The sequence below is a fragment of the Tamandua tetradactyla genome, chromosome 9 (assembly GCF_023851605.1).
Source record: "Tamandua tetradactyla isolate mTamTet1 chromosome 9, mTamTet1.pri, whole genome shotgun sequence".
Lineage (NCBI taxonomy): Eukaryota > Metazoa > Chordata > Mammalia > Pilosa > Myrmecophagidae > Tamandua > Tamandua tetradactyla.
In genome coordinates, this window is record NC_135335.1 from 10514089 (window position 1) to 10538153 (window position 24065).

Consider the following 24065-nt stretch of genomic DNA (forward strand, 5'->3'; position numbering starts at 1 on the left):
AGCAGCTCTTTGAGGGGTCTCGGTGCAGGATGGTCCTGTCTTGGGATTTTCCGGTGAACTGGTCAGGCTGAGCACAGGGCACTTAATAGCTGCCTCCTTACAGGATCCTGGAGGATGATAAAGCAAGGATGGGAGGCAGGGTCTTCTAGTCAGAGAACCAGGTCTTGGCTTACACAGCCACGTCTGCACCATGGGCTTGAATGCTCCTGGTGATGGGAAACTCACTGCCTATTTCATTTGCTGGACGAGAGTCTCTCTTCCCTCATCTTCAATTTTCCCTTTACAGTTGGCCCCATTCCCCTTTCACCAGCCCCAGGAAGTGGACCAGAGACAGACCCCACCCTAGAACAGACTAGAAATGGAGAAGCTCCTGGTGCTAGAGTTCTGCTCTGCAAGTGACTGATCTGATCAGGCCACTTCACCTCTGCAGGGAGCTGGAACCTGTAGAAAGGATGCAATCGCTGCCTGGGGACTGGGACAGTTTCTGGGTGACAGCAGGAGCCACAGCAGCCCCTCTGGTCCCAGAGGCATAGGCACAAGGTACTGGCTCCTGGACCAAAGCCCAGGCCTATGTTTCACCTAGCGGGCCCCCTTAGAGACCCCCAGCCCCCCCGGAGCCAGGCCTGGAGAACCAACCCCTGCTTTACATCCAGCCACTCAGAGCAGGTTCACGGAACGTGAAAAATCCCTCTTTCCCTTTCCCTCCAAGGAGTCTGATCTCTTCTAATCAATTTAGCAGGCTCACTTGGTTGTAAACGGTAATGATTTGCATTTTTGAGCCTTTTATCCCTCTTTAAGGAAAAAAAAGTGCCTCCTCTCTCTGGGCTATGGCAGGCCCGTGCAGGAGTGATGGGGCCCTGCATTGTTTGTTAGCAGTCACCCTGGCACCAGCCCAGCTGCCGGGCGTCATCTGCCCCGACTGGGTGTGGGGATTGGACACGGGTGATGGGAGCCCTCAGCCTGGCAGGGCTCAGGCCACCGTGGCCGGAGAGGGTCCCTCCTTTAGCAAACGTCCCCAGTTCTCTCTCCGTTGCCTGCCCAGCTCTACCACTCCCTGTGTGCCACACCCAGTTTCCCTTTTTGTAATTTCATAAGCACGAGGCTCGGAAGCCCTGTCCTGCCCAGCACGTTGAGCATTTTGCAGATTTCTGGAGAGAGTTGGCTTTGGGACGATAGGTGCCGTTGTTGGGGGGGTCGAGATTTGAACTCAGTGCTCTTCCAACTTTTGCTCTTTCCCCGCCCCTCCTGCTGAACAAGACCTCCCAGCCTCTTTGCCCAAGGCTAGGCAGCCCCAGCAGATGATTTGGGTCGTGCACCTGGGCTGGGCCTCCTGCCACCTGCCTTGGACCGCCTAGAATCTTCCAGAATCCGTGGGGCATAGGAGCTTGCATTCGGCCTCTGGTGCACCCAGCTTTCATGGGTGCAGCCAAAGCCTTCGCCAGCCTCACCCCTGCTTTACAGAGAAGAAACAGGCCATAGAGTCCCTGCTCAGCCTCTGCATGCCCTGGTCAGCGTGGGTGGGAGTCTCTGTGTCCCCAGGGGAAGCAGAAGGCCCAGCATCTGTGTCTGCAGGGAGAAGGCAAGCGTGGGCCTCGGTGTGTCTGGCTGGACCTTTCCTAGTGGCTGGCAAGTCCCCCCCCACCGCCACCGCCAGCATCTATCTCCCAGGGGCAGGAGTGGGGTCCCCGGCTCCTATCCCCAAACCTGGTATCCTGACCCCAGTGGCAACAGCTGTCCTGGTCAGCCAAGGGGGCTGCCACCTGAACATGGAAGCAGCCCAGGAGAGCTGGAGCCGATTTAGAAAAGAAGATGGAGGCTGCAGGAAGGGGGAAGGAAAAAAAGGGGAAGAAAAGAAGCTTTTGATGCACGTCGTGTCTGCAGAATTGAGTATGACTAATTAATAGATTTTATTCTTAGTAATCTCTTAAGCATTCCATACGTTGGGCCCCACGCCTGAGCTGAGCTTACAAGAGTCCTCATTCGCAAAATGCAAATGATTCCCCGGCCTTGCTGCTTTCTCTCCTTCCTTGCCTTTTTTTTTTTTTTTTTAAGGGGAAATTTAAAGGAAAATTGCCATGTAACAGGAAAGAGGTTCCACTCACTACATCTAATTACCATGAAGGGTAAACCACTTAACCAGAGAAGTGACATGGGCTTTTTTTTTTCTCTCTCTCCTGAACTTTAAACCTGCCTATAAACGCCACAAAATATACTTTTCAGTGCAGAGGGTCTTAGGGACCCCGGACGGAGCCCCTTCTTTCGATCTCATTATCTGTCATGTGGCCATGTCGGAGGAGGTGGGCCAGGGGGTGATGGCTTCTCAGAGCGGACCTGACCTCAGGCCCCCACCTTGGTTTGGGGTTCCATGGCTGTGAGGCGGGTTTGCACCCAGAGAGAAAGCTGGGAAGATGTAATAGGGATGCAGAACAGATGGAAAAGCCGGGGGGCCTGGGGTGGGGGCTGGGGAGGGCCAGGATCTGGCTGGAACTAAGGCATGCGGAAATTCCTCTCCTGATCTCATCGCATGAGAGAGAATGACTCAGGGGAGAAAAGGTGGGGGCTCGTGGGGAGGGGCCCTCGTTTCGCCGGGTTGGGGAGCTGCGAGTCCCCGTTTGGCGAGTGCATCTCTTGGGCCAGCCCATGGAAGCACCGTGCCTCTTCTGTGTCACACAGCCCCTGTGTCCAGCTCTTTTAACCCCGGCCTCTTCGCTCAAGGGGCTCACTGGATCTTTTGTTGTCTGAGAAGTGGGGGCACGTCCGCGGGTAGCCCGATGAGCTCCAATCGGTTTCCTCTTCCAGCGTTTGGTTTTTGTCAAAGCACAAGCCTTTTGAACATGCCACGCCAGGAGCACAAGCCCCTTCTCATCCTCCCTGCCCTCGGACCAGCGTCTCAGCTTTGACAGGGACTTTTCCCGGGGGCAGGACGTTGACAGCTGATGACCCGAGTCCCCGGAACGCCGGGATGCAGGAAATATCCGCACCGCAGGCTCTGCGCTTCAACTTCTTTCCAGGTTTGCTGTCGTGATTTCATCATCCTTTTAATCTTGCGGCTCGCCAAACTGTACTGTCAGTTGATAAATGATGGCGACGTGTATTCCAGAGGGAGGAAATCAAACCTCAGCTCTTCTGAAGATCCCCGCTCAGGACCCTTTTTCGAGGCTGGCGTTTTTCGAAAGAGACCGCCTCTCTCCCTCTGAGACACCAGAACCCCTAGTTTTCTGCATTCTGGAGGTACTGCCTCCCAGGATTTTTTTTTTCTGAGAATTTTCATGTCTTTTTCTGGGCTTTGTTAGAGCAGCCATGGAAACCATTAAGTCAAATCAGCTAATGTTATATATATATATATATATATAAAACAACAACCCATCCCTGCACCAATTACCCATCCCAGGAGGAAGCAGGCAGCACAGAGCAAGTTATCAGAAAGTAGCTGTTGAAGGGGTTGTATCTGTGGGAAGGAAAGAGAGAGAGAGAGGGACCCTGGCAGTCAAAGAAAGCTTTTTTTTTTTTTTTTTTGTATCAAAAAAGGAGAGTGGCCCAACTCTGGCCAACCTGAGATTTTTTTCAATCTGAAAGCAGCCCTCGCCCGGCCCTTCCTTAAGCCACCCAGCCCGGACAGACACGCCTCCACCTCTAAAAACAGCAGTAGCCCCTCCAGGAAACCGCAATTCCCCCCTCCACCCGCTCCCACCCCAACACACTTGGTCTACTTACTCAGTTATTTCTAGGAGGAAGCGCCTGTTTTTTTTTTCATGATTCTACGGTTTCAGGAAATGGCAAGAACCGACCCAGGGAGTGCTGTGAGGACGGTTCTCGTGACTCTACCTACCCATCTGTACTTAGCTAAGGGACACCGAGAGACAGGTAGACGGCTGCACCTCCAGCTGGCGGGACAAGCCACGGCTTCCCTTGGGGCTTCTACGGAGGCCGGCGCACAGAACTGGAGAGGGTTTCGGTATAGAAAAAAGAAAGTTTTCTCTTTTTTTAATTGACTACCTCAGTACTCGAAGAATGTAGAGAAAAAAGCGCTATTTCTGCAAATCTGTAAGGGAAACGGCATGGAAAGAACCAGAAGGGAGAAACTTCAGGACAATATCTCCATAGCAAAAGAAAGATCTTTTCCTCCCCCTCTCCCTTGTGAGGCGTCTCAACGCCCTCTGCAGGATCACGGCCGAGGGGGGGGTCTCGCGTGGCAGCCCGTCCTTCCGCGACTGCCCCCCCAAATGGAGGACGAAGCGGTTGTGTACGTGGTACAGGTAAGTAAGGTCTCTGCAGTTCAGGAAGAAAACACCCCCCAGCCCAACCCCTCCTGCGATTTTACGCTGAAGTCTTCTTTCCCTCCCCAACTGGCAGAATTCGGTATAAATTCCATCGGATCCCCACTTCTCTTCTTTAAAAAAAAAAAAAAAGAGCCAACGTGTTTTTCCACCGTGGTTTTTCTCCAATTTTGGAGAAATTGGGCACGCCCCCCCCCCCCCCCAGACTTTGCTCTGTGCAGGGAAAGGCATCCGTGGGGCTTCTCTTCTTTCGCTCTTGGCCGGCTGGGGGGGGGGGCTGGGGAGGAGGGAGGGGGCCCCCGGGCTGGGGGGGGGGAGGGGGACGGACGAGCAGGACCAGTATCATGTGTAGTAGTCGATATCGGGGATCCCGCCGTCCCTGTAGCCCCGCGTGGTGCCGTAGCCGATGGCGTGCGCCCCCTTGCACAGGCTGCTGCCGTTGGGCGGGAAGATGGTATGGACCACGTATTCCTCCTTGGCGCGGTACGGGTTGACGGGCAGCATCTGCAGCCCGGGCCCGCGGATCTCCAGGATGGAGTTGTCCTTCTTGGTCCCCGACTCCATATAGTCGTCCTTTTTCCGGCCGCCCCGGCCGCAAGCCCCGTCCCGCGTCAGCAGCTCGCCGGCCCGGTGCACGTACCAACAGACGGCTCCCAGGCCCAGGCAGAGGAAGACAAGGGCCACGGCGCCACCCACGATGCCGGCCAGGGGCAGGCCCCCCAGGGGCTCGGCGTTCTGCTCCCGGTTGAGCGCGGTGGTGGGGCCGTGGCCGGCGGCCGTCTCCGCCTTGGCGCACACGGGGGTCTCGTCGGCCGCGTGGGCGTTGCCCGTCTCCAGGGTGACCATGCAGATGACGTAGGTGGACCGGGGCTCCAGCGCGGTCAGCAGGTACTCCGTCTTGTCCCCCTGCACCAGGGTCTCGGTGATGGAGCCCACGGCCGGGCTGTGGCCCAGGCGCAGCCAGCTGAGCCGGAACGAGGCGGCGGGCAACGTGGCCTTCCACGTGATGCGGATGGCGTCGGCCGCCACGGGCTTCACGTGGAGGACCAGGGCCTTGGCCCCCGCGCCCGTGGCCGCGGGATAGTCGAGGTTGGAGGAGGGCAGGCGCAGCCCCGGCCTCCTGGCCTTGAGGGTGAACAGCGAGCCCTGGGGCGTGGTGGCCGGGGGCGTGGCCTTGGCCGCCCCGCCCGGCGGCCCCGCCTCGAAGCACTCGTCCATCTCGCTGGTGATGTCCTTGATGGCCATGCCGCGCACCTTCTCGGGCCCCTGGCACATGAGGCCCCGCACGTTGACCACGGCCGCCCGCGCCTTCACCCAGTCCCGCAGCCACATGAGGTTGCAGCCGCAGAACCAGGGGTTGTTGCGCAGCAGCAGCTGGGCCAGGCTCTCGAGGTCGTCGAAGAGGCCGCGGGGCAGCGTCGTGAGGTTGTTGTTGGACAGGTCCAGCCGCTCCAGCTCCCGCATCCGGGCCAGCGTGTTGGGGGGCACGTGGCTGATGGCGTTGTCCTGCAGATACAGCTTCTGCAGGTGGGCGCTGGGCAGGTGCAGGGGCGGCGCCGCCAGCGAGTTGCGCACCAGCGACAGCTCGGTGAGGTTCTGCAGGCGGCTGAAGGTGTCGTCGGCGATGCGCTGGTTGGCCAGCAGGTTCCCGTCCAGCACCAGGCGCCGCAGGCTGTGCAGGCCCTTGAAAGCGTGCAGCGGGATGGTGGAGATGCGGTTGTCGTCAAGCCGCAGCTCCTCCAGCGTACGCGGCAGCCCCGACGGGATGCTGCTGAGGTGGTTGCGGCTCAGGAAGAGCAGCTTGAGCCGGCCGCTGTCGGCGAACGCGTCCTCCTCGATGCTGACCGTGGACACGGAGTTGTCATCCAGGTGCAGCTTCTCCAGCAGCGGCAGGCGGGCCAGCGAGTCCCGGGCGATGGCGCGGACGTTGTTGTCCTGCAGGTGCAGTTCCCGCAGCGAGCGGGGCAGGTTGACCGGGAAGGCGTCCAGGTCGTTTTCGTACAAGTAGATGACCCGCACGTTGACCTTGGCCCGGAGGTCCTGGGGGATGCCGGCGTTGTTGATCTGGTTGTTCTGCAGGTACAGGGTGGTGGCGTCGTCGGGGATGTCGGCGGGGATGGAGGTGAGGCCACGGTCGTTGCAGTAGATGAAGCCGTGGTCGCAGCGGCACACGGAGGGGCACGTGGTGCTGTCGATGACGCCCGTCAGGAAGGCGATGAGCCCGTAGCACAGGAACATCCAGTCCCGCAGGTCCATGGTGGCTGTCGTGATCACGACGGGGGCCGGGACGGCGGCGGTGGCGGGCGAGGGGGCGGGGGTGGCGGCCTCAGGCTGTGCCGCCACCATGGTGCAGGGCTGGGGAGGCCGCGACACCTGCGGGGGCGGGGGGGCACAGGACACGCTTGATGAGAGCCAGGCTGCAGCCCCAGGGTCAGGGCGGGGGTGGGATGCCCACCTGCCCCATGCCCGCCCACCTTCCCACCTGCCCGGGTGCCAGGAGGTCAGTGGTGGCTGCTTCCCACAGGGCAGGGGTTGAGCCGCTGGGCACCTGGCCCTGTGGGGTGCCAAGTTTACACCCCAGCTGATGAATGGCCCTGGGGGAACTAAGGTCAGACTCTAACGACATCTGGCTAATGCTACATCTCATCCGGAGCAAAGACACTGCACTTAATTAAATGCACACAGTGCACCCTGGAGCGTAACCGGGAGCCTCGGGGAGGTGAATTTAGGGACAGCGACGCTGCAGTTTGGGCTTCTCCTTTGGAGATTTTGCAGGAAGCCAATCTCCAGGGTGAGCACTAGAAGCCCCGGCCGATCGTGGGAACATTTTATGGGTTCGGAGCCACGGCCGGGGAACGCACAGAGCTGCCTGGCCCCGGGTGCAGGGTGAGGAAACCTTGGCCTGTGTCCACCAGACCTGCAAACCCAAGAGGGGGGCACGTCATGAGAGCCTGGAAAAAAAGAACCTGCCAGCCTCGGTGGTGGCAAGCAGGGGAAGGCGCGGCGCTGCGTTGTTTGATGTTAGAACGACGCATCCTGTTTGACACACGTTAGAGAAATAAGGTGGCAGCAGAAGCGTTTTCTCGTGTATTTACAGAAACTTCTTTTTTTAAATCCGTGGTGTCTTCCCTGGCTCTGTGTTCTGTGTTTGGTGGGAAATTATCCCACACCTCGCCCCCTTTGCAAACCATGAAACTTTCAGCTCTTTTGAAATATATATATATATATGTTTCTTGCACTTATGGAAAATGAAACAAATAAAAGGAAGGCGGGGGTCCGTGCTTTGAGGGAATTGTCTGCAAGGTGTAATTTTGTTTTTCACAAATGGAAAAATTGCAAATTAGGTTTTTCTCATACTATTTTACTGTTCATAGTGGGAAAGAAATCAATTAAAGGTAAATTATCTTTCAGCCTCAGTGGGGGAAGGTGTCTCCATGCAGCTGGCAAAAGATCTGCTACCCAATTCTGACTTCATAAAGTCTTTCGATGGCAGGGCACGGTGGCTTCTCGGACCCTGAGCTGAGGCCCCTGTCCAAGAAGCCAGCCCTGGTGTATGGGGCAGAGTCGTGGCCCAATGAAGGAGCCAGTGGGGAGTCCCACATTCCAGCCTCAGGGCCCGAGCATCTCCATGTCTCCACCGTGTCAAACCCTTCTCCTTTCTCTGTCCCTCTCTATTCCTGGACTGCTCCATCTGCAAACTGTTCTTCACCCCTATGGGACCAACTCAAGTGTTCTCTCTTCTGCTGTGGCTTCCTGATGCCCCAGATAGAACTTCCCTGAACTCCACCCATCCACCCATCAATGCACTCACCCATATATATATATATAACATCTCTCTACCTACCAACCCTCCACCCATCCATCGTTTACTCATTCATCTAACCCTTCACCTGATCATTATTGAGTGTCTACTACATGCAATCCCTGTCCTAGCTGTCTGGAATTACGTGCTGGTGGGACAGTAGCTTCCACTATAATGAAGGCCTTGCCTGGAGCTTTGTGAATAGTGAAGTCATTTACTCTTCCCAGCAAGCATGAGACCAGTACCCTTCTCATGCCCATTTTACAGATGAGGAAACTGAGGCTGGCCAATGTTGCATTGAACTTGTTCAAGGCCACGTGAGCAGTGGCAGGGGGTGCTGCACCCAGGCCGGGAGGGTCAAGACCAGAATCCTGACTTCCAGCCTGCAGCACCACATTTCTGTGGGCTGCAGGTCACACCGGTGACTGGAGTTTCAATGTCCCTGACCAACCCGTGGCGGGGGGGGGGCTCAAGGGCGGCGACTGTGGCCTGTGTGGGGCCCGAGTAGCTTGGCACCAAGGACCACCCAGTGACAGAATGAGCAAGCGTCCCTCTGGATCTGCTTCCGGCTGCCGCGTCCTGCGGAGGCCTGCCATTTGTCCCCGGGCCTGGCTGTCACACACGCGGGTCACCCCGGTCCTCCTCCCTATTTCACAGCTGAGCTGGAGGGGACGGGTTGGCCCTGGTTTCCAGCTGCACATCTGTCCCTTTCCCTGCACCCAGCCAGAGCCACGAAAGGTAGCGGAGCTCACAGGCAAAGCGGCAGGGGCAGGGCAGGAGGTGACGGGGACGGGAAGACTCGGACCAGCTTCAAGGCCACTGTGCTGCACTCTCTGGGACCCCCAGCCTCTGGCCAGGGGACGCGCATCCTCCCCTGGCTACCAGCCACCGAGGCCCGCCACGGGACGCGGGTGGCCTCTGGGCGTGCGGTTCGGGGGCAGCGCCCTGAGCAGCGGGCAGACTTGTTAAGGCCAAAGCCAAGGCCGGCTGCCGCGTGCTCTGGCATGGCCATCCGTTCCCGGTGCCCTCCCAGCTCACGGCCGCGGTCCCCAGCCTCTGGAGGCCTCGGCTTCATAATAGAGTCTAAATTGCACCTTTCAGAGATGCTTGATGGATAACCAAGCAGCACTTGGGAGGCAGACCCAAGGCCTTTGCTCTCCCCTGTGGGTGTGAGCCTCATCCATCTTGGGCCCAAATCTCCCCTGCGGCCCCCTTGCCCCAAGGCCACCCCCTGAGGCTGAGCCCGCTGATTCCAGGAAAGCAGAATGGGGCCTGGGGCTGGGGGCACGGGAGGGGGGCGAGGAGAGCACGCCTCGCTGGAGGAGCCCTTTAATTGCCCGGGAGTCTGGCGGCCTTTTCATTCCCTTGTTGTGTGTTGGATGGTTTATGTGGCCATCAAATTAAACCCGGTAAATCGCCCGGCTTTTACGGGATCACTTGTCATTGTTGCGTGGATCCCGCAGACTTCAGCTTGGTGTGAGTTACGACCCGCCAGTTCCATGACTGACAGCTGAATCCCTGGCGTGCCATGGGGAGGGGAGCAGTGGGGGGTGGGGGTGGGGGTCTGGAGCCACAGAAGCTCTGGCTGGAGGGATCCAGGACCCTGCAAGAGCCGGGAGGGGGGTGGATTTCCAGGGACATCATTACTGGCCTTATCCAATACGTTGGCTCCTGCCTGCTTCCAGGACGGAGGAACCTAGGTTTGAGTCTTACCTCTGCCACTTTCAGGCTATGTGACCTTGAGCAAGTTGCTTGCCCTCTCTGAGCTTCCGTTTCCTCATCTGTAAATGTGGTAATAATAGTTCCCCATCCAGGGTTGTTCTGGAGATTCAACCCTGCTTGTATACCACCTGTATGTATGCACCCCCGCTTGTGTGCCACCTGTATGCACTCGATGAATAAGGTTTAGGAAGCTTGTCTACTTCTCTGACTGCCCCAGGCCCGGGTATGGCCTCTGGGCTCACTTGTTTTCCTGCCGGATCTCCAGTGGTCCCTTCTTCATCTCCCAGCCCCCACGTCACACCTAGACCGGGTGACCTAGGCCATAGCTGCTTCTCAGCACGAGCCCTCCCCCTCCACCAGGCCTTTGGCCTGGAGAAACTGAGGAACGGAAGGCAGAGGGCTCTAGTTCTCACGGCACTGCCATGCTCGGTTCCCCCCCAGCCTCCCCCTCCCCTCGCCTCACCTTGTGCATCCCCGGGACCCCTAACCTTGAGCTGGACGGCTCGGGGGACATCAGTGCAGAGGCAGACGCATTGACTCAAAATCTGGGCCAAACAGAGCTGGGCGTGGGGGTGGGGGTTCAGTGCCAGCTGCCCCTGGGTGGCCCCGGCAGGTCCAGCCCCTCAGGAGAGAGACCCCTAGGCCCAGGTCAGCTCCGCCGCTCCCAGCCCTGGCTTCCCTTCCTGAATGCAGGTCCCTCAAAGGGGCAGGCGATCTCAGCACCCCCCCCACTCCCCCCAGTTTAGGGAGCAGAGAATTCCAGACAGCGCTGCTCCCAGGAGGCGGTGGCGCAAACTAGGATGGGTGAGAGACCCCCAAAGCAGGGTCTTGGGGTCCAGCCTCACCAGCCACCAGCGGGGTGACCTGGGGCCTGTTTTCTCACCTGCAAAGTGCTACCGAGAAACCCCTCTTCCAGGTGCGGGACTCAAGAGGGGCTCTGGAGTGGGGGGGCCCATGCCGGCCACAGGTGGTGCTGGAAAGGGGAGGGGGCTGAGGTCCCCCTATGAGCCCCACTTGGGGGTGGCTGCTCCCTCCTTTCCTTGTGCCTCTTTCTTGTGGGGGTGGGGGACAGAGGAGGTGCTGGAAGTCTCCCCAGAATGTCACTAATCACTGTTACCCACCCCACCACGTGGGGGTGCAGGGACCACCAGCCCCTAAGTCCACCCTCCCAGCAGGGCCTCAGCCAGGCCTTTCCCCCCAGAGGACCTGGGGGAGCCTCTGGCTGATACAAGGGTGGGCTGGGCAGCTAGGGGCGAGCAGAGGGGCCCTGGCTACAAAGCACCCCCTCTTTCCAGGTGTGGTGCCAGGCACACAGCCCCCCCCCTCCACTGCCTGTCCGCAGGAAGCCTGACTTGAGCCCCCCCCCCCCCCCGTACACTTGGCCTTGGCGGATGCTGCTCCCCCCTCCCCCCCTTCACATGGCCAGCCCCTCCCTTCCCTCCAGGTCCCTGCCTGCCCTGAGCCCCCTGCAATTCCCGCACATCCAGGGTCCCTGGGGCCGGGGAGGGCTGGGGGAGGGGGCCTCTAGCTCTCCCCCCCGGGGCAGGCCTGGGCTCTCCCAGCCTGACTCTGTGAATAAATGATCAGAGCTAGTGAGTCCACTCTCCAAGACACACAGACCCACCCCCGAGCCCCCCCAATCCTACTGCTTCCTTCCCTCTCCACTCTCCACCCCACTTTGTCAGCCTTTCCCCAGAAGATGCATGCGCTGGGCATAAAACTCTGCAGAGAAGGTAGCTCAGCGTCTCCTTCAGTGTCTCAGATCTTGGGGGACACTGGGGAGGGGACAGCGAGCTGAGTGGGACGGGGGGGCACTGCTTTCCTGTGTGTGGTGGCTCCACAGGTCGGTGAGACTTTATGGCAGTTTTGGGGAGCTTTTTCCCCTGAGTGGCTTAGGGGCACCTGGAGCGCCCCCGTGCCTGCCCCTGGGCCCCTGGCTGCTTCTCCCCCGCCCCCCCCACCTCATTCATCTCCCTGGGGTGTAAACTCTCTATCCAAGGCCCCAGCTTTGCAGGTCCTGGGAAATCTGGCTGCCCACGTGGGCATCGCCTGGGGCCTCCAGTTTCTCCCCTTGTTCCCAGCATCACCCCCCTCCCTCCACCAAGGTGGGGGCTCCTGCAGGTATCGTCCCCTCTCCAGGCCCTTCTCTCCAGCAGAAATAATCCACGGTACATTCCATAAATGGAAGGGGCCCCACGTGCCACATGTGTCTGCTTGCGAGCCTCGAGCCCTGCAGTGCAGGACACCGGGCTAGGAGTGAGGGGCCCAGGACTGAACAAGTGGGGGGGTCTGTTTCTCGGTGCGGGGAGGGGAAAGGCAGGTGGGAGCCAAGCCCCACACGGAGCTGCAGCTGAGGCCCACGAAAGCAGAGTTCTCGGCCACCTCCACACCCTGGCTGGGACCGCAGCAGACCTTGGTTTAAATTATTGGATGAGAAATGCGGCCCCGGCCCCTGGCCCCGCTCTGTCTTCCCGTCCAGCTGGACGGCTCCTTCTAGGGCTCAGCTACAGACACGATGAATGGAAGGGGGGGCAAAGCCTCTACCTCCTGGTGCCTCCTCCCCTCAGCTCTGTCCCACCGACCGCGGGGCGGTCTTGGGCCTCAGTTTGCCATCTGTAAAGTGGGGCAGTAAACTGGCTCCCTGGGTGCTTGGCGGGGGCCTCGGATGAGGGGTGTTCCGTTGCGGAATTGCCAGTTATGAATATGGCAGCGCTTCCCAGCAGGTTGGGGAGACAGAGGCAGAGGGGGGAACTTGAGACACTAGTCTGAGTTGGGTTTTTCCCACCTGGGCCCGCCTCTGGCACCTAATGAGGACAGAGCACTGGGTGCCAGCTCCCTAACTCCCGGGGGAAGGTGGACAGCTGCCTCCATACCTCTACTGCCCCCAATCTGGTGTGCGGTGTCATTTAGAACTTGTAACACATGGGGTCGGGGGGTGAGGGAGGGGAACAGGGATTCTTTAAAACCTACCCCTAATTACTTTTCTAACTGCATGCTGCATGCATTATGCATCAGCCGTTATCACTAGCTGCGATTGCAGACAGGTATGCAAATCCCCCACAAGTGTGCCACGAGCTCACCTACCCGCGTGGGCCGGCTGGGTGGCGCCAGGCCGAAGTAAGCCGTGAACCTCAGCGACTGCAAATCGCTTTTAAAAAACAAGACTTAAAAATGTTGTCTCGGGAGGTTAATTATATTGATAACGGTGTTCGATATTAAACGTACACAGGGCCAGCGCAGGGTTGGGGGGATGAAAGGAGACACGTGTAATTTTGTTTCTCTCTCCCCCAGCATTATTTAATCAGATGTTCCTGCATCTGATGGCTCCCTCCATCTGTGTCCATTTTTAGCAGAGCTGCCTAGACTGGAGATGGCATTCCTTTGGGGGAAGGAATAAAGAAAGCCCAGTGCAGTTTCGGTGGGGGGCAGGGGGGCAGGGGCTTAAGGTCCTTTATTCTGGGGAGCCAGAGCAGGGTTGGGGGGGTGAGGGGATGGGCAAGAAGGACAGTGCACAGGCCAGGAGGGGAGCAGCGTTCCCAGGCAGGGCTGGTCACGCGTGAAGTTCAGTGATCATAAATCAGGGGCTTGGAGCTGAGCCCGGGAGGGGCGGGCCTCCCAGGAGCTGGCAGCATCCGGGACAGAAGGCTGGGGCAGGCCCCGGAGGCCCCTAGTTATTTATCTTGAGTTTATTGGTTGCCAGTTGGTTGTCTGACTCCTTTCCCGCTCCCCGCTCCACAAGGTGGGATGTGGCCTGTCTTGTCCACTTATCAATAAGGGAGGCTGGCACAGGTGTTCGTTAAACACCTGTTGAATGAATGGATGGATGGATGAATGAATGAATGAATGAATGGAGAAGCCGAAAGGGAAGACCCAGGAGGGAAACCCAGGGCGGGGCAGGGGGAGAGACGAGGGAGGCGGCACCTCCTTGAGCCCCACCCACTGCAGGTGATAATTCACGCTGCTCTCTCCCCAGCAGCTCGAAGTGGGAGACAGAGAAGCCACGTGCCACCCCGGACCTGGGACTCACAGTCCAGTGCTCTTCCCTTCCCGGGTGCCCAGGGGGAGCCCACGCAGGCTGTCCCTTCCCCTCTCCTCTGATGTGGGGTGGCCGGCCTGGCACTGCCCAATGGCAGGGGCTGACTCCAGGCCTCAGCTGGGAGAGCTGCGGGCACCCCACTCTCAGGGATCCATCCAAAGAGGGAACCCAGCCCTCAGGACCCTGGGACTGGGGGAAGTAAAGGACCTCGAGATTGTCTGCTTTGTAAAGAGGGAAAGAAGAGAGCTAGGAATAGACAACTCCCTCTCTGCCCTCCTTCTCTTGCCTTGACCCTGGACTTGTAGTCCATCTCCCAGCGCCTTGGCCTGGAGAGAGACCGGCGACCACGGCAGACAGTGTCCCACCTCCAGCACGTCTAATGGTGCCACTGCAAGGTGCCCACGAACCAGCCCGCCCAGTGGCGCTAGGTCTGTTCCCGCCGCGGTAGCTGCCCCCACCCGGTGCTGAGCCCTTCTCACGATCCTCACCTTTCTAGCTGGCAACAGCCCTGCAGAGTCTGTGACCCCCACCCCCAGTGCAGAAAGAAAGCACCTGGGGAGAGGAAGGGAAAGGGACATGCCCAAGGTCACGCTGCTCCCAACTGGAGGTCCCACCGCCCCCGCCCTTTGCTTGCCTGCCTTGGGGTGGGGGGGTGGGGTCTCTGCACAGCTCAGAGAGGCCCAGAGCCCCGCGCTGAGCCGTATTTTGGGCACCAGCCCCCCTGGGGCTTGGCCTCAGCTCTAGGAGTGACCGGGACAAGGCAGGGGGTGGGGAGGTGGGGAGGGGCCCTGCTGGGGCTGAGCTAGGCCTCCAGCATGCTCCCCGTGGCTCGCGGCCCTGCTGCCCGCTGGCGCGCCTTTCTAATAAATAACAGCAAATAGCCGATCCACAAAGCATCTTTCACGCCGGTGGCTAATAACACGGCTATTAATGCCCCCGCCGTCGGCGTGCGCGCTGCGCCGTGCTGACAAATGTCCCGGGCCCTGGCGCAGTCATAAATCAGCCCCTCTCCTGGGGAGGAGCGCGGGGAGGTGTCATTTTCCATCTGGGTAATGAATTGGGGCTTCCCTGCCCTGCCCTGGGCACCGCAGGCTCGAGGTTGCCTGGGATTTGTGTTTGGGGAGGCACAGCTGCTCCCTCCTGCCCCTGGGACCCAGACGCCATCTGGCCCAGACGCCGTCCTATGACGACGGGGATGGGGAAGAGGGAAGGCACCGGTAGCTGCTGTGTGACCTTGGGGCGCTAATGCCCGTCTCTGGGCCGCAGTTCACACCTTTCACCAACAAAGAAGCTGCACTAGAAGCCTTCGATGCCCAATGGCTAGCAGTGGTGGCTCTGGATCAGGCCCACCCTGGGTCCTCCAGAGCAGGGCAGGGGCAGGACAGGGTGGAAGGAAACGTGTGGCACTTTCTCTAGTTGGAGGGCAGCAGGTACCATGCATGGCCCGGGCTGGCAAAGGTCCCCGCCCCCCATCCCCACCCCAAGCCTTGGTGCTGCCTTTTTTTGGGCAGAACTCCCAGCCCTATCATCCTGGCAGGCAGAGGCTGAAAAGGAGACAGCCCCACCCCCACCCCCAAGGGGCAGCCTGAGTGGAGGGGGGGTACCCCAGGAGGTGGCCATCCCCTTATACTTCAGGTCCCCCCAACCTGGAGCAGAGCCTAGGTAGCGGACGATGCACCGCGTAGGTAGGTGGGCCGGGGCTGCACACCAGCCTGGAGAGTAGGCCTTGGGAGAGGAGGGACTGTTCCCTCCTGCGCAGGCTCAGCCTTCTCTGGCCCATTAGGAGCCCTTGGCCACCCCGTTGCCCCCCCACCCCCACCCCCTGAGCCCTTTCTGCATCCGGGTCCTCGGCCTTACCCGCTTGGTCGCTGCAGCCCTGGAGCCTGCAGGGTCCGCCTGGGGTCACAGCTTCTGCTCCAACGTCGCACCTGGCACGTGGGAAGGCCCCGGGGCATGGGCCAGGGGTGCCCCGGGGCTCAGGGAGGGAGGGGGTCCTTGCTTGGCTCTCCTGGGCTTGGCGTGCTCAGACGGTCCCCAGCAGCATCCTCCGCGCCCTGGGCCCTGGGCGCCGCCGCCGCCGCCGCCGCCGGCCTCTCCTCCTGGAGTGAGGGGCGGGCACGCCCCCCGCGGCCTCAGGGTGTCCCGGCCGGAGCTCCCAGGGCATGCCCTACGGCCCGGCGCCCATCCCGGCCTGTTGCCACTTGCAACTTCCAACGGCCTCTTGCAACTTTCCCCCTTTTTGTCTGCTGGCGGCCTCCACCTCCCCCCACCCCTCGATAGGCGTAGCTCTTTCCCCCTTTTTCTTTACCGAGGCTTTTTGGTTTTTTTTAATCCCTTTAAGTCACTTGCAGAATGGGCTGGGTGCAGAGAGGTTCTTGCATGACCGAGCTGAGAGGGAGCCACTCTCCGAAGACTTGGTGCTCCTACCTCTCAGGCTGTGTCTCCGGGGGTCTGGGGGGTAGCGGTGAGGGGGGGGGGGTCCAGGACCCTGCTGAGGAGTTCCAGCGGTCACCGTGGAGCTGAGGTTGCCTGCATGCGCTGCTGAGCTGTCAGCCCCCCAGCACCCTTCTTTGGGGGTGGAGGGAGCTCGGTGCTGCTTGGCTGCTCCTGTTTGCAGAGGAGATCTCCTCGCTGTGGCGGGGCTGGGGGGTGGGGGCGGGATCGTGTCTGTCCAAAAAGGATGCCTTCTTTTCACCCACGCCCTGCCGCCTCACCTGCCGAAAACAATACAAGTGATTAAGTCCCAGGAAATTAGGACACGCGAGGCAGGCTGGCAAAGAGCCGATCCTGCGGGGACCTCTGGTTTGCTCAAAATGCCACTTTCCACCCGCCCCACCCCGAGCCAGGGCTGGGGGCTGGATTATCCCCCCACCCCCACCCTCCACCCTAACTTTGCAGATTTTGAGCTGACTTGCCCTTCTCCCAGAGAACAAACAGTTAGCCTTGCTTGCACCTCCCTCATTTCCCTCTGCCAGGGGTGGAAGGTCTGGGAAGAGAAAAATGAAGTTCTGAGAGCTGTGGCTGTACCCGGCCCAGAGCTGTCTCAACTCCCCCCACACCATCCCCCCCCCCCAGCACCTGCTCCTCTCACTAAATGTCATTCAAAGGCTCCAATTGGGCCACCGTGGCCTGGGATTCCAAAACAGGCACTGCCCTTCCCGCCGTGGGAAGCAGGGGCATCCGGGAACTGGGAAGCTGGGTCGCGGTGTCGCTGACCTCCCTCCTGCAACTGCCCCACTTCCTAAGCCCGGCCCGTGCTCCAAAGCCCCCCCCCAGGGGGCGGTGGGCAGGGTAGGCCGGGGGCCCCGAATCCACAGCAAAACCAGAGCCCCCCACCGGCCGCCTCTCATTAGCACGGCATGCAGCAGTTCCCGCGGAGCTCCTGTGTCCGCGTTTCCCCTGCAGGAGAAGGGCTTTTATTACACATCTGAGGGTGTCAGCTCTGGTTTGAAATCGGATCCAGATGGGCTCGGCTGCATCTGGGCACTTTGCTTTGTCGGGCTGCAAAGGTGGCGGGTTGTTGTCTGGGGCCCTTCCAGATAAAATCGGGATATTTAGGGTGCCCGTTTTAATAAGCGTGGACCCCAGGCTGCCCACTGAACTCACAGACGGGCAGGGAATGATGTGGGAAGAGGGGGTGCTGGCCAGGTGGTATGAGGCTGGTGGGGGGCAGGGTTTGGGACAAGCGTCCCCAGGGGAAGGAGGTGGAAAAGCCAGGCAATCCCCATGGAACATCAATTCAGAATGACCAGATCTGACAAATTTGGGGGTGGCAGGCCGCTGGGACATAGCCCCCCAGGCGTGGGGCTTCCCCCCAGGAGAGGCGAAGGCTGGGCTCCAGTGCCAGCCTGTATGGCTACCACCACCCGTGTGATTTCATCCAATTATAAATTGTAATTTCTCTATGAAAGCGAGAGATGGAAAGAGTCCACTGAGGTCACCTGCCTCCCTGGCCCCGGCGAGAAAATTGTTTTGTACCGCAGGGGGCTGGGGACGGAGACACTGAGAGAGGATGGCAGGGGTGTCCTCGGAGGTCAGAGGCTTCCCCGCGGGGGAGAGAAGCTGCCTGAGTTCTGCCCCAGCCCCACCCCACCCCCAAATTCTGAATCCAGGAAGGGGGTGTTCACTGCACCGGCATGTTTGTGCCAGGTCCTTCCCGGGGATCTCCAGATAAAAGGCAACACCTGCAAGGCACCCCGACACTGCTCCCTGCCGGTCCCGCCAGCTGTGCCTCCCCCGCCTCCCTCAAAGGCACGCTCGGAGCTGGCTCCCATCCGGGCCCTTCCCTGTGCAGGCCCACCCCCGTGGGTGCACTCCAGCACCCACCCACACCTCCTTTTCCTCTAGTTATCCGCGGTTGCACGTCCCCTGATAGCAACGATGTGATATCCTTCAAGGAATTCTGCCCTGGCTCAGGACCTTGCAAACAGTAGGTGCTTAATACACCCTTTCTCCACTTCCTCATTTAGAGAACGAGTCAGGCTTATGGTGGCTGCATCCGGCTTTGCTCGTCCCGGTCCACGCCCATCCCCCCGGTCCACGCCTTCCCTAATGTCCTCCAAAGCCTCCTTGCAACCGCAGGGGCTGGCCGGGGTGGGGGGCACGATGTGGGGTCTCGAGGCCATTGGCTGCCCTATAATGGGCTCTGGATATTGGGCACCTCAGGTGTCTCCACCTCGGGCGAGTGGGGCATGTGTGCATTTTCCGTCTGAGCCTGGCTGTCCATGTTTGGCAGGTGTGAGCCCCCATGGGCTGTGGCCCTTCCCATAAGGAGTGTACCGGTGAGCATCTGTTGCCTGCGTCCTCTGAACCAAACGAGGCCTAGGAATGAGCCTGCAATTGGGCCTTCTTGCAGGCACCCACTGTCAGAGCAGTGGAATCCAGCGGGCGTGCTCCCGGATCGAGACGGCAAGACCACACAAGGGAAACACTTCCATGTATCCATCCACCTCTCCATCCATCCACCCAGCCACCCAGCAAACATGTACCAAATCCAGTCATGTGCCGGGCACCACGCAAGACACTGGAGGAAACTCCGCCCCCCAGGAGCTCACGGTCCAATGGGGAGGCCACTGCTTTTCCGAGGGTTACAATGTGGGACACCGACAAGGCACTGTCCAAGCAAAGGGCTCCGCCCCACCATCCTGGGTGCAGGAGGCTTCCTGGGGAGGGTGACCCTGTGCTGTGGCTCCGGGCCCTCTAGACTCCTATGCCGTGACAATCACTATGAGCAGGGCAGCTGCAGTCACGTTTCCTCCTTGACCCCCACCTCGTCTTCCAGAACCCCCGCCCCACCCCTGGCCTTTAGGGCTCCCATCTCAACTGGAAGTGTCCCCTCAGTTTCACAGTTCACTGTGGCCTTTTAGATCGGGGGCTCACCGACAGTAATTCCTATATTAGCAATTAGCCGTCCTGTCTCATTTTAGCCTATGGCTCTGAGGGATGGGTTTTATGTGCACGTCAGCCATCAGACGCGCTGGATGTGCGGCCGGAAACCCAGGTGGGCTTTATGGCTGGTGACTTAGCCGCGTGGCGTTTTAAATGAACATCACTGCCACCCCTCTTGCTGGGCAGAGCTGCCTGTGGCAAAGAGGACAGGGTTTAGATAATTGTAAGCAGGTCACCCCTGATGGGAGCTAGGAGACCCGGGGTTTTCTTTCATTCTGGATTTCCAGGCTGGGGTCAGCATCCGTATCCGACCTTCATAGATGAAAAGGCTCTTGGTGACTCCAACCCGGAGTTTTGTTCTGTGGCTGCTCACTTCTCCCTCCAGGATGCCTATCGGCCATCCTCGCGGTCCGTTCCCTTCTCTCCCCTCACAGCGTGTGTCCCCTCTCTCCTGATCCAGCTCAGACCTCTCCCGTGAGGGGACTGGGCTGGGGCTGCAGGGCAAAGAGAGCTTTTCCACTCGGGGCCAAGGACTGCTGTTAAGGGGTCAGAGTGGTCCTGGGTGGGGCGGGAAGAGCATTTGAGGCAGAGGGAACAGCATGTGCAAAGGCTCAGAGGCGGAAGAGCTCAGTGACGCTAGAAGGTTGCTGTCCCCAGAGCTCTGAGTTAGTGGATAACTGGGAGCCAAACTGGAGTAGGGGCCAGGACCCTGGTCTGGGGGTGGCTTTGAACACTGCTGAGGTCCTGGTCTTCAGACAGAGGGCTGTAGGGAGCCAGAGAGGGTGTTTGGGTCACTCCAGCCTGCTGCATGGAGAATGGGAGGGGGACATGTCACAGAAGGGAATGAACTCACGTGAGGCTGGAATAGCATCTTTGGGAGCAGGGGGCGGGGGTCTCGGCTTGGAGGGAGCCGTGGGGTTGAGAGGAATGGGCTGACACAGAAAGGCCTCCCAGACTCTTCTCTCATTCTCCTCCTCCCTAGAGGGCAGTGGAGTGCTCCCGTGAGCACTGCCGAGGAGCACCAAAGGGTAGCCAGCTGTCTCTGGGGTGTGGATTCTACGTGCTCAGCCTTGGTCTGCTGGGAGGGTCCCTCCACTTGACCACCCTGTCCTCTTTGGAGGGGGGGGCATCTGGAGGTTCCAGCTCCTCCGAGGCGTGGCCCCTGCCCTGCCCCCTTCTCACTCGGGCCCCCCAGCTCCTGCAGCACCCGAGGAACAGGGGAGCAGGGTGAGAAGGGGCGGGAGGTGAGAGCCCCTGCTTCTGCACTGCAAAGCCTCCCAGCCTCCGCTCTGCTAATTAAACAGCTTCCCGACAGCACCCAGACTTTCGGAGACGGGTGTGCCTCTGAGTGTGTGAGCCAGTCTGTGGGTGGCTGCAGGGCGCCCCGCCAGCCGCCCACCCTCAGAGACAGACCACCCGGGAGAAGCTGCCAGCCCCGGGCCCGGAGGGGCAGCTCTCCTGGGACTGAGCTAGGGAGAAAAACCGCAGGACTCCACCAAAGGACATCTCCTCCCTCTCCATCTTCTCCCCTGCCTTCACGGGTGGGATGGCGGGAGAGGCTGGGAATGCACACCCGTCCCCCCGGGGGCAGGCTGGCTGGGCGACCCGGCAGGTGTCCCCGCTGCCCACCCACACCCCACCACCCCGGCCAGCTGCCCCTCGCCTGCACGGTCTGGGGGCACTGGAGGTCTGGCCCGACCGGGTTCAGGGTGTTAGAGGACAGCGGGGTTTCTAGGCATGAGGTGCTGCCCCACCCTTGCTCCCGAGTGACGACAGGTGAACACAGTTTTCTGGGTGGCAGGTGAACCCTGAAGTGGCCTCCTCTCCCTGGAAAGCCCGTGTGCCTTCGAAATTTCTTCCAAGCAGGGGTAGGAAGGTGGAACGCCTGTGCCCGTGGGAGCCCGCGAGAGTGGGCAAGGGGGGAAGAGGCCTGCAGGGGCGGCTCCAGGACCGGTGCCAGGAGGACCCTCGAGGGGGGACCGCAGGTGGCCCTGTGCTTAAGAGGGGCGGGGGGCATGACAGCCCTCGCCAGGCCTGCCCCCCTGCCGAGACTCAGAGGCATGAGAGAGGGGACAGGCCCCGGCCTGCCAGCTCCCAGGAGGGATGCTGCTGGCTGGGCCACCGCCTGCAGGCCTTGCACTCACACAGCCCCTCCGTGCACGAAGGGCTGCAGCCTGCCCGGGGGAAGCTCATGGGAGCTGAGTGTGGTGCCATCAGCGAGAGCCTGGGACGCCCTCTCACCCCACCCTGGTGTTCCCAGCTCGTCCCAGCTACCTGCCTCTCATGATCTCCTCTGGGTGCACACCTGGCTCTGGGCTGGATGTCCGAAGCAGGCTCACGAGCCCCTGGGGGTCCCAGGCGGAGGGTCCCCAAGCTTCGCTCAAGGGGTGTCAGCTCCCTTCTTTCCTGGCTGCCCCTGCCTCCAGCTCCCTCCCCATCCCCAGACCCCTCCATCTGTCCATTTGTCCATTCGGTCCCTGCCTCCTGACTTGGAGCAGACTTCCTCAACCCCTTTAGGAGCTCTACGCCCTGGGGCCCACCAGCCCCCTCCCCAGACCTTTGCCACCAACCACGCTTTCCGAAGCCACACACCGGGGATTCCAGGCCACGCACCTGCCGCCATCTCAATCACCCGGGCACGGCATGACAAAAGCTGCCTTTTCTTGCTGGAGGACCCCCTGACAGCCTGGGTTCTCCGCTCCCCACCCTCCAGCCGCCAGCCCCCAGGGACAGGCACCCCCTCGCCCGGCTCCCCCAGCCGTCTGCTTTCCCTCCACCAGCAGAAGCTGGTGCCAAGGGATTTTCGCCTCTGTGTTGGAAATCTCCGACCCCCTCCCTTCCTTCCCGTAAACACGCTCTCCAGCCTAAAGCATCGCAGGCGCTGGGGCTCCGCTGGCCAGGCTTTGTTAATATTTACAGCGAATGGCTCAGGAAGCTATTAGCTTCCTTTTCTTGTTGTTAATTGAAAGGGGAGAAAATGGTTGTAACACTTCAAAGGGACTTAGAGTGCAGCCTGTGAGACCCGCCTGAATTGGGAGGAAGGGGAAAAAAGGAGAGAGAGAGAGAGAAAGAGACCATCTTAAATAAATATATAAAGGGAGCCCACGCCCCGCTCTGGGGCGCAGTGACATCTGCTCCTCGTCTGTGCAGACGCCTGGCTTTCCTCTGAGGTTTCCTTATTGCCTTTCATTGTATATTTTCCTTTTCATTTGGGAGCCCGCCTCCAGGAGAGGAGGGGAAGGGAAAGGATCCGCAGTGCACTTTTGCTAACAGCGAAGCGCTTTGCAGCTGCGGCTCACGAGGCCTCTCGTGGCTTCTGGAGCTCTCGGGGCGTGGACCCGCGCGGCAGCTGCCAGTCCTCGACCCGTGGCCACCAAATCACGGGCACCTCCCTGTGAAGGAGATTCCTGGGTGTGACCTCGGGGTCACGCTCGGGCTTCTGTCCCCTGGGAGACCCCGGGACAGACAAGGTCTGGGTCGTAGTGGGGGTCTGGAGGTGGCGTTCTGAATCCTTGCAGATAAGAAGCTGGGGGTCCAGGCCGGAGAAGCCTCAGGCTTCTGTGGTCAGCCTCCCTGAGCCACTTTTCCTAGAGATAAATGATTCTTCCGTCAAACGGGCGGGACTGGGTGACTCAAAGATCCCTTCCTTCTGAGACCCCGCCATTCAGTTCTGGCTGACAACTGTCCCCTTGCAGGAAGCTTTCCCTGGCTCTCCCCTGACCCTGGCACCCCACTTTCTATCACCCTGACCTTCTCTGGGTATGCGGAGCAAGGTGGTAGACCATTCCCAGCTCTCCGCTGCTGGATGGGCTGCATTAAAAGGAGAATAGACTCCAAAATGGAGGAGGTGATTCCCAACCACCTCTTCCCTGCTTCCGCCCCAGCCAGACTGAACGGGAAAATGGTCTCATTCGGCACCTCACAAAATGCACAGCAGAAGGATAAGAAGTCTCCGGGGCAGTGACGGAGGGGAGATGAGGCTGTTCCACCTGGAAACGGGAGGCAGGTGGTCCCCTGTCCTTGATTAGCTGGACAGCCGGCCCAGAGAAGGAACCATCACCGGGGGGCATCCAAGCCCGGGCTGGACAGCCACTCGGCAGTGAGGCTGGATAATGACAGCAAGCTGGGGGTCTGGCCTAGGTAACCCCATTCCTTCCCTCGAGGCTTGGCTGTGCAGCCAAGAAGCCATTTCTTCCTGGCTAAGTCCTGCGCAGCTTCAGCTAAGGCTTGGCTCCTCCTTCTCCTCCTCCCGCGGGGTCCCCCACCCCGACTCTGGCACCCTGTATCTTGGATGAAAATGGTTTTGTCCTCTTGGGCCATGAGTTCTTCGGGGCAAGGACCTGTTGGCAGCAGCAGTCACTAACCTGAAGGCACACGGTGCTAAGTGCTTTCTGTGGATATTGATACAACAGCCATCACCGAGTCTGAGGCAGGTGCTGTTAATACATCACATTACTGCATCTGTGAAGCACCAGCAGGACGGGTCCTATCCCAACCACTCCAATTTTCCTGAGGATCCTGGGACACTGAGGGGCTGCCCCAGGTCGCCCCTTGAGCCCGCTGCTGCCTCCGCTCTGTCTCTCCCCACCGCACCGTTTCCTTCCTCCTGCTCCCGATTCCCAGGGCACATGAGCATATTAAAGGCTCTGAGAAGTCCTGCTGCAAAAATGCCAGTTGAACTTTGCTCACTCCTGCGGTCACCAAACTTCGCTTTTTCCCAATGCCCGTTAGCTTCCCGGGAGCCACGTCTTCCCCAAAACCTGCTCTGGGAAATGCCATACCATGTCCACGCGTTCATTTATCCAGTCTTTGGGCAGTGCCTGGAGACGTGCACTGGGGA

General features: G+C 60.0%; 2 protein-coding genes across 4 annotated transcripts in view; one reads left to right on the top strand and one right to left on the bottom strand.

Annotated features, from left to right (window-relative positions):
• Positions 1–24065, top strand: part of MACROD1 (mono-ADP ribosylhydrolase 1) — a 146251-nt gene that overhangs the window by 35084 nt on the left and 87102 nt on the right. The window lies entirely within an intron of this gene.
• Positions 4620–6552, bottom strand: FLRT1 (fibronectin leucine rich transmembrane protein 1). The gene has a single exon (XM_077114971.1). It carries the CDS (start codon positions 6531–6533, stop codon positions 4620–4622), a length of 1914 nt encoding a protein of 637 aa, XP_076971086.1. The 5' UTR covers positions 6534–6552.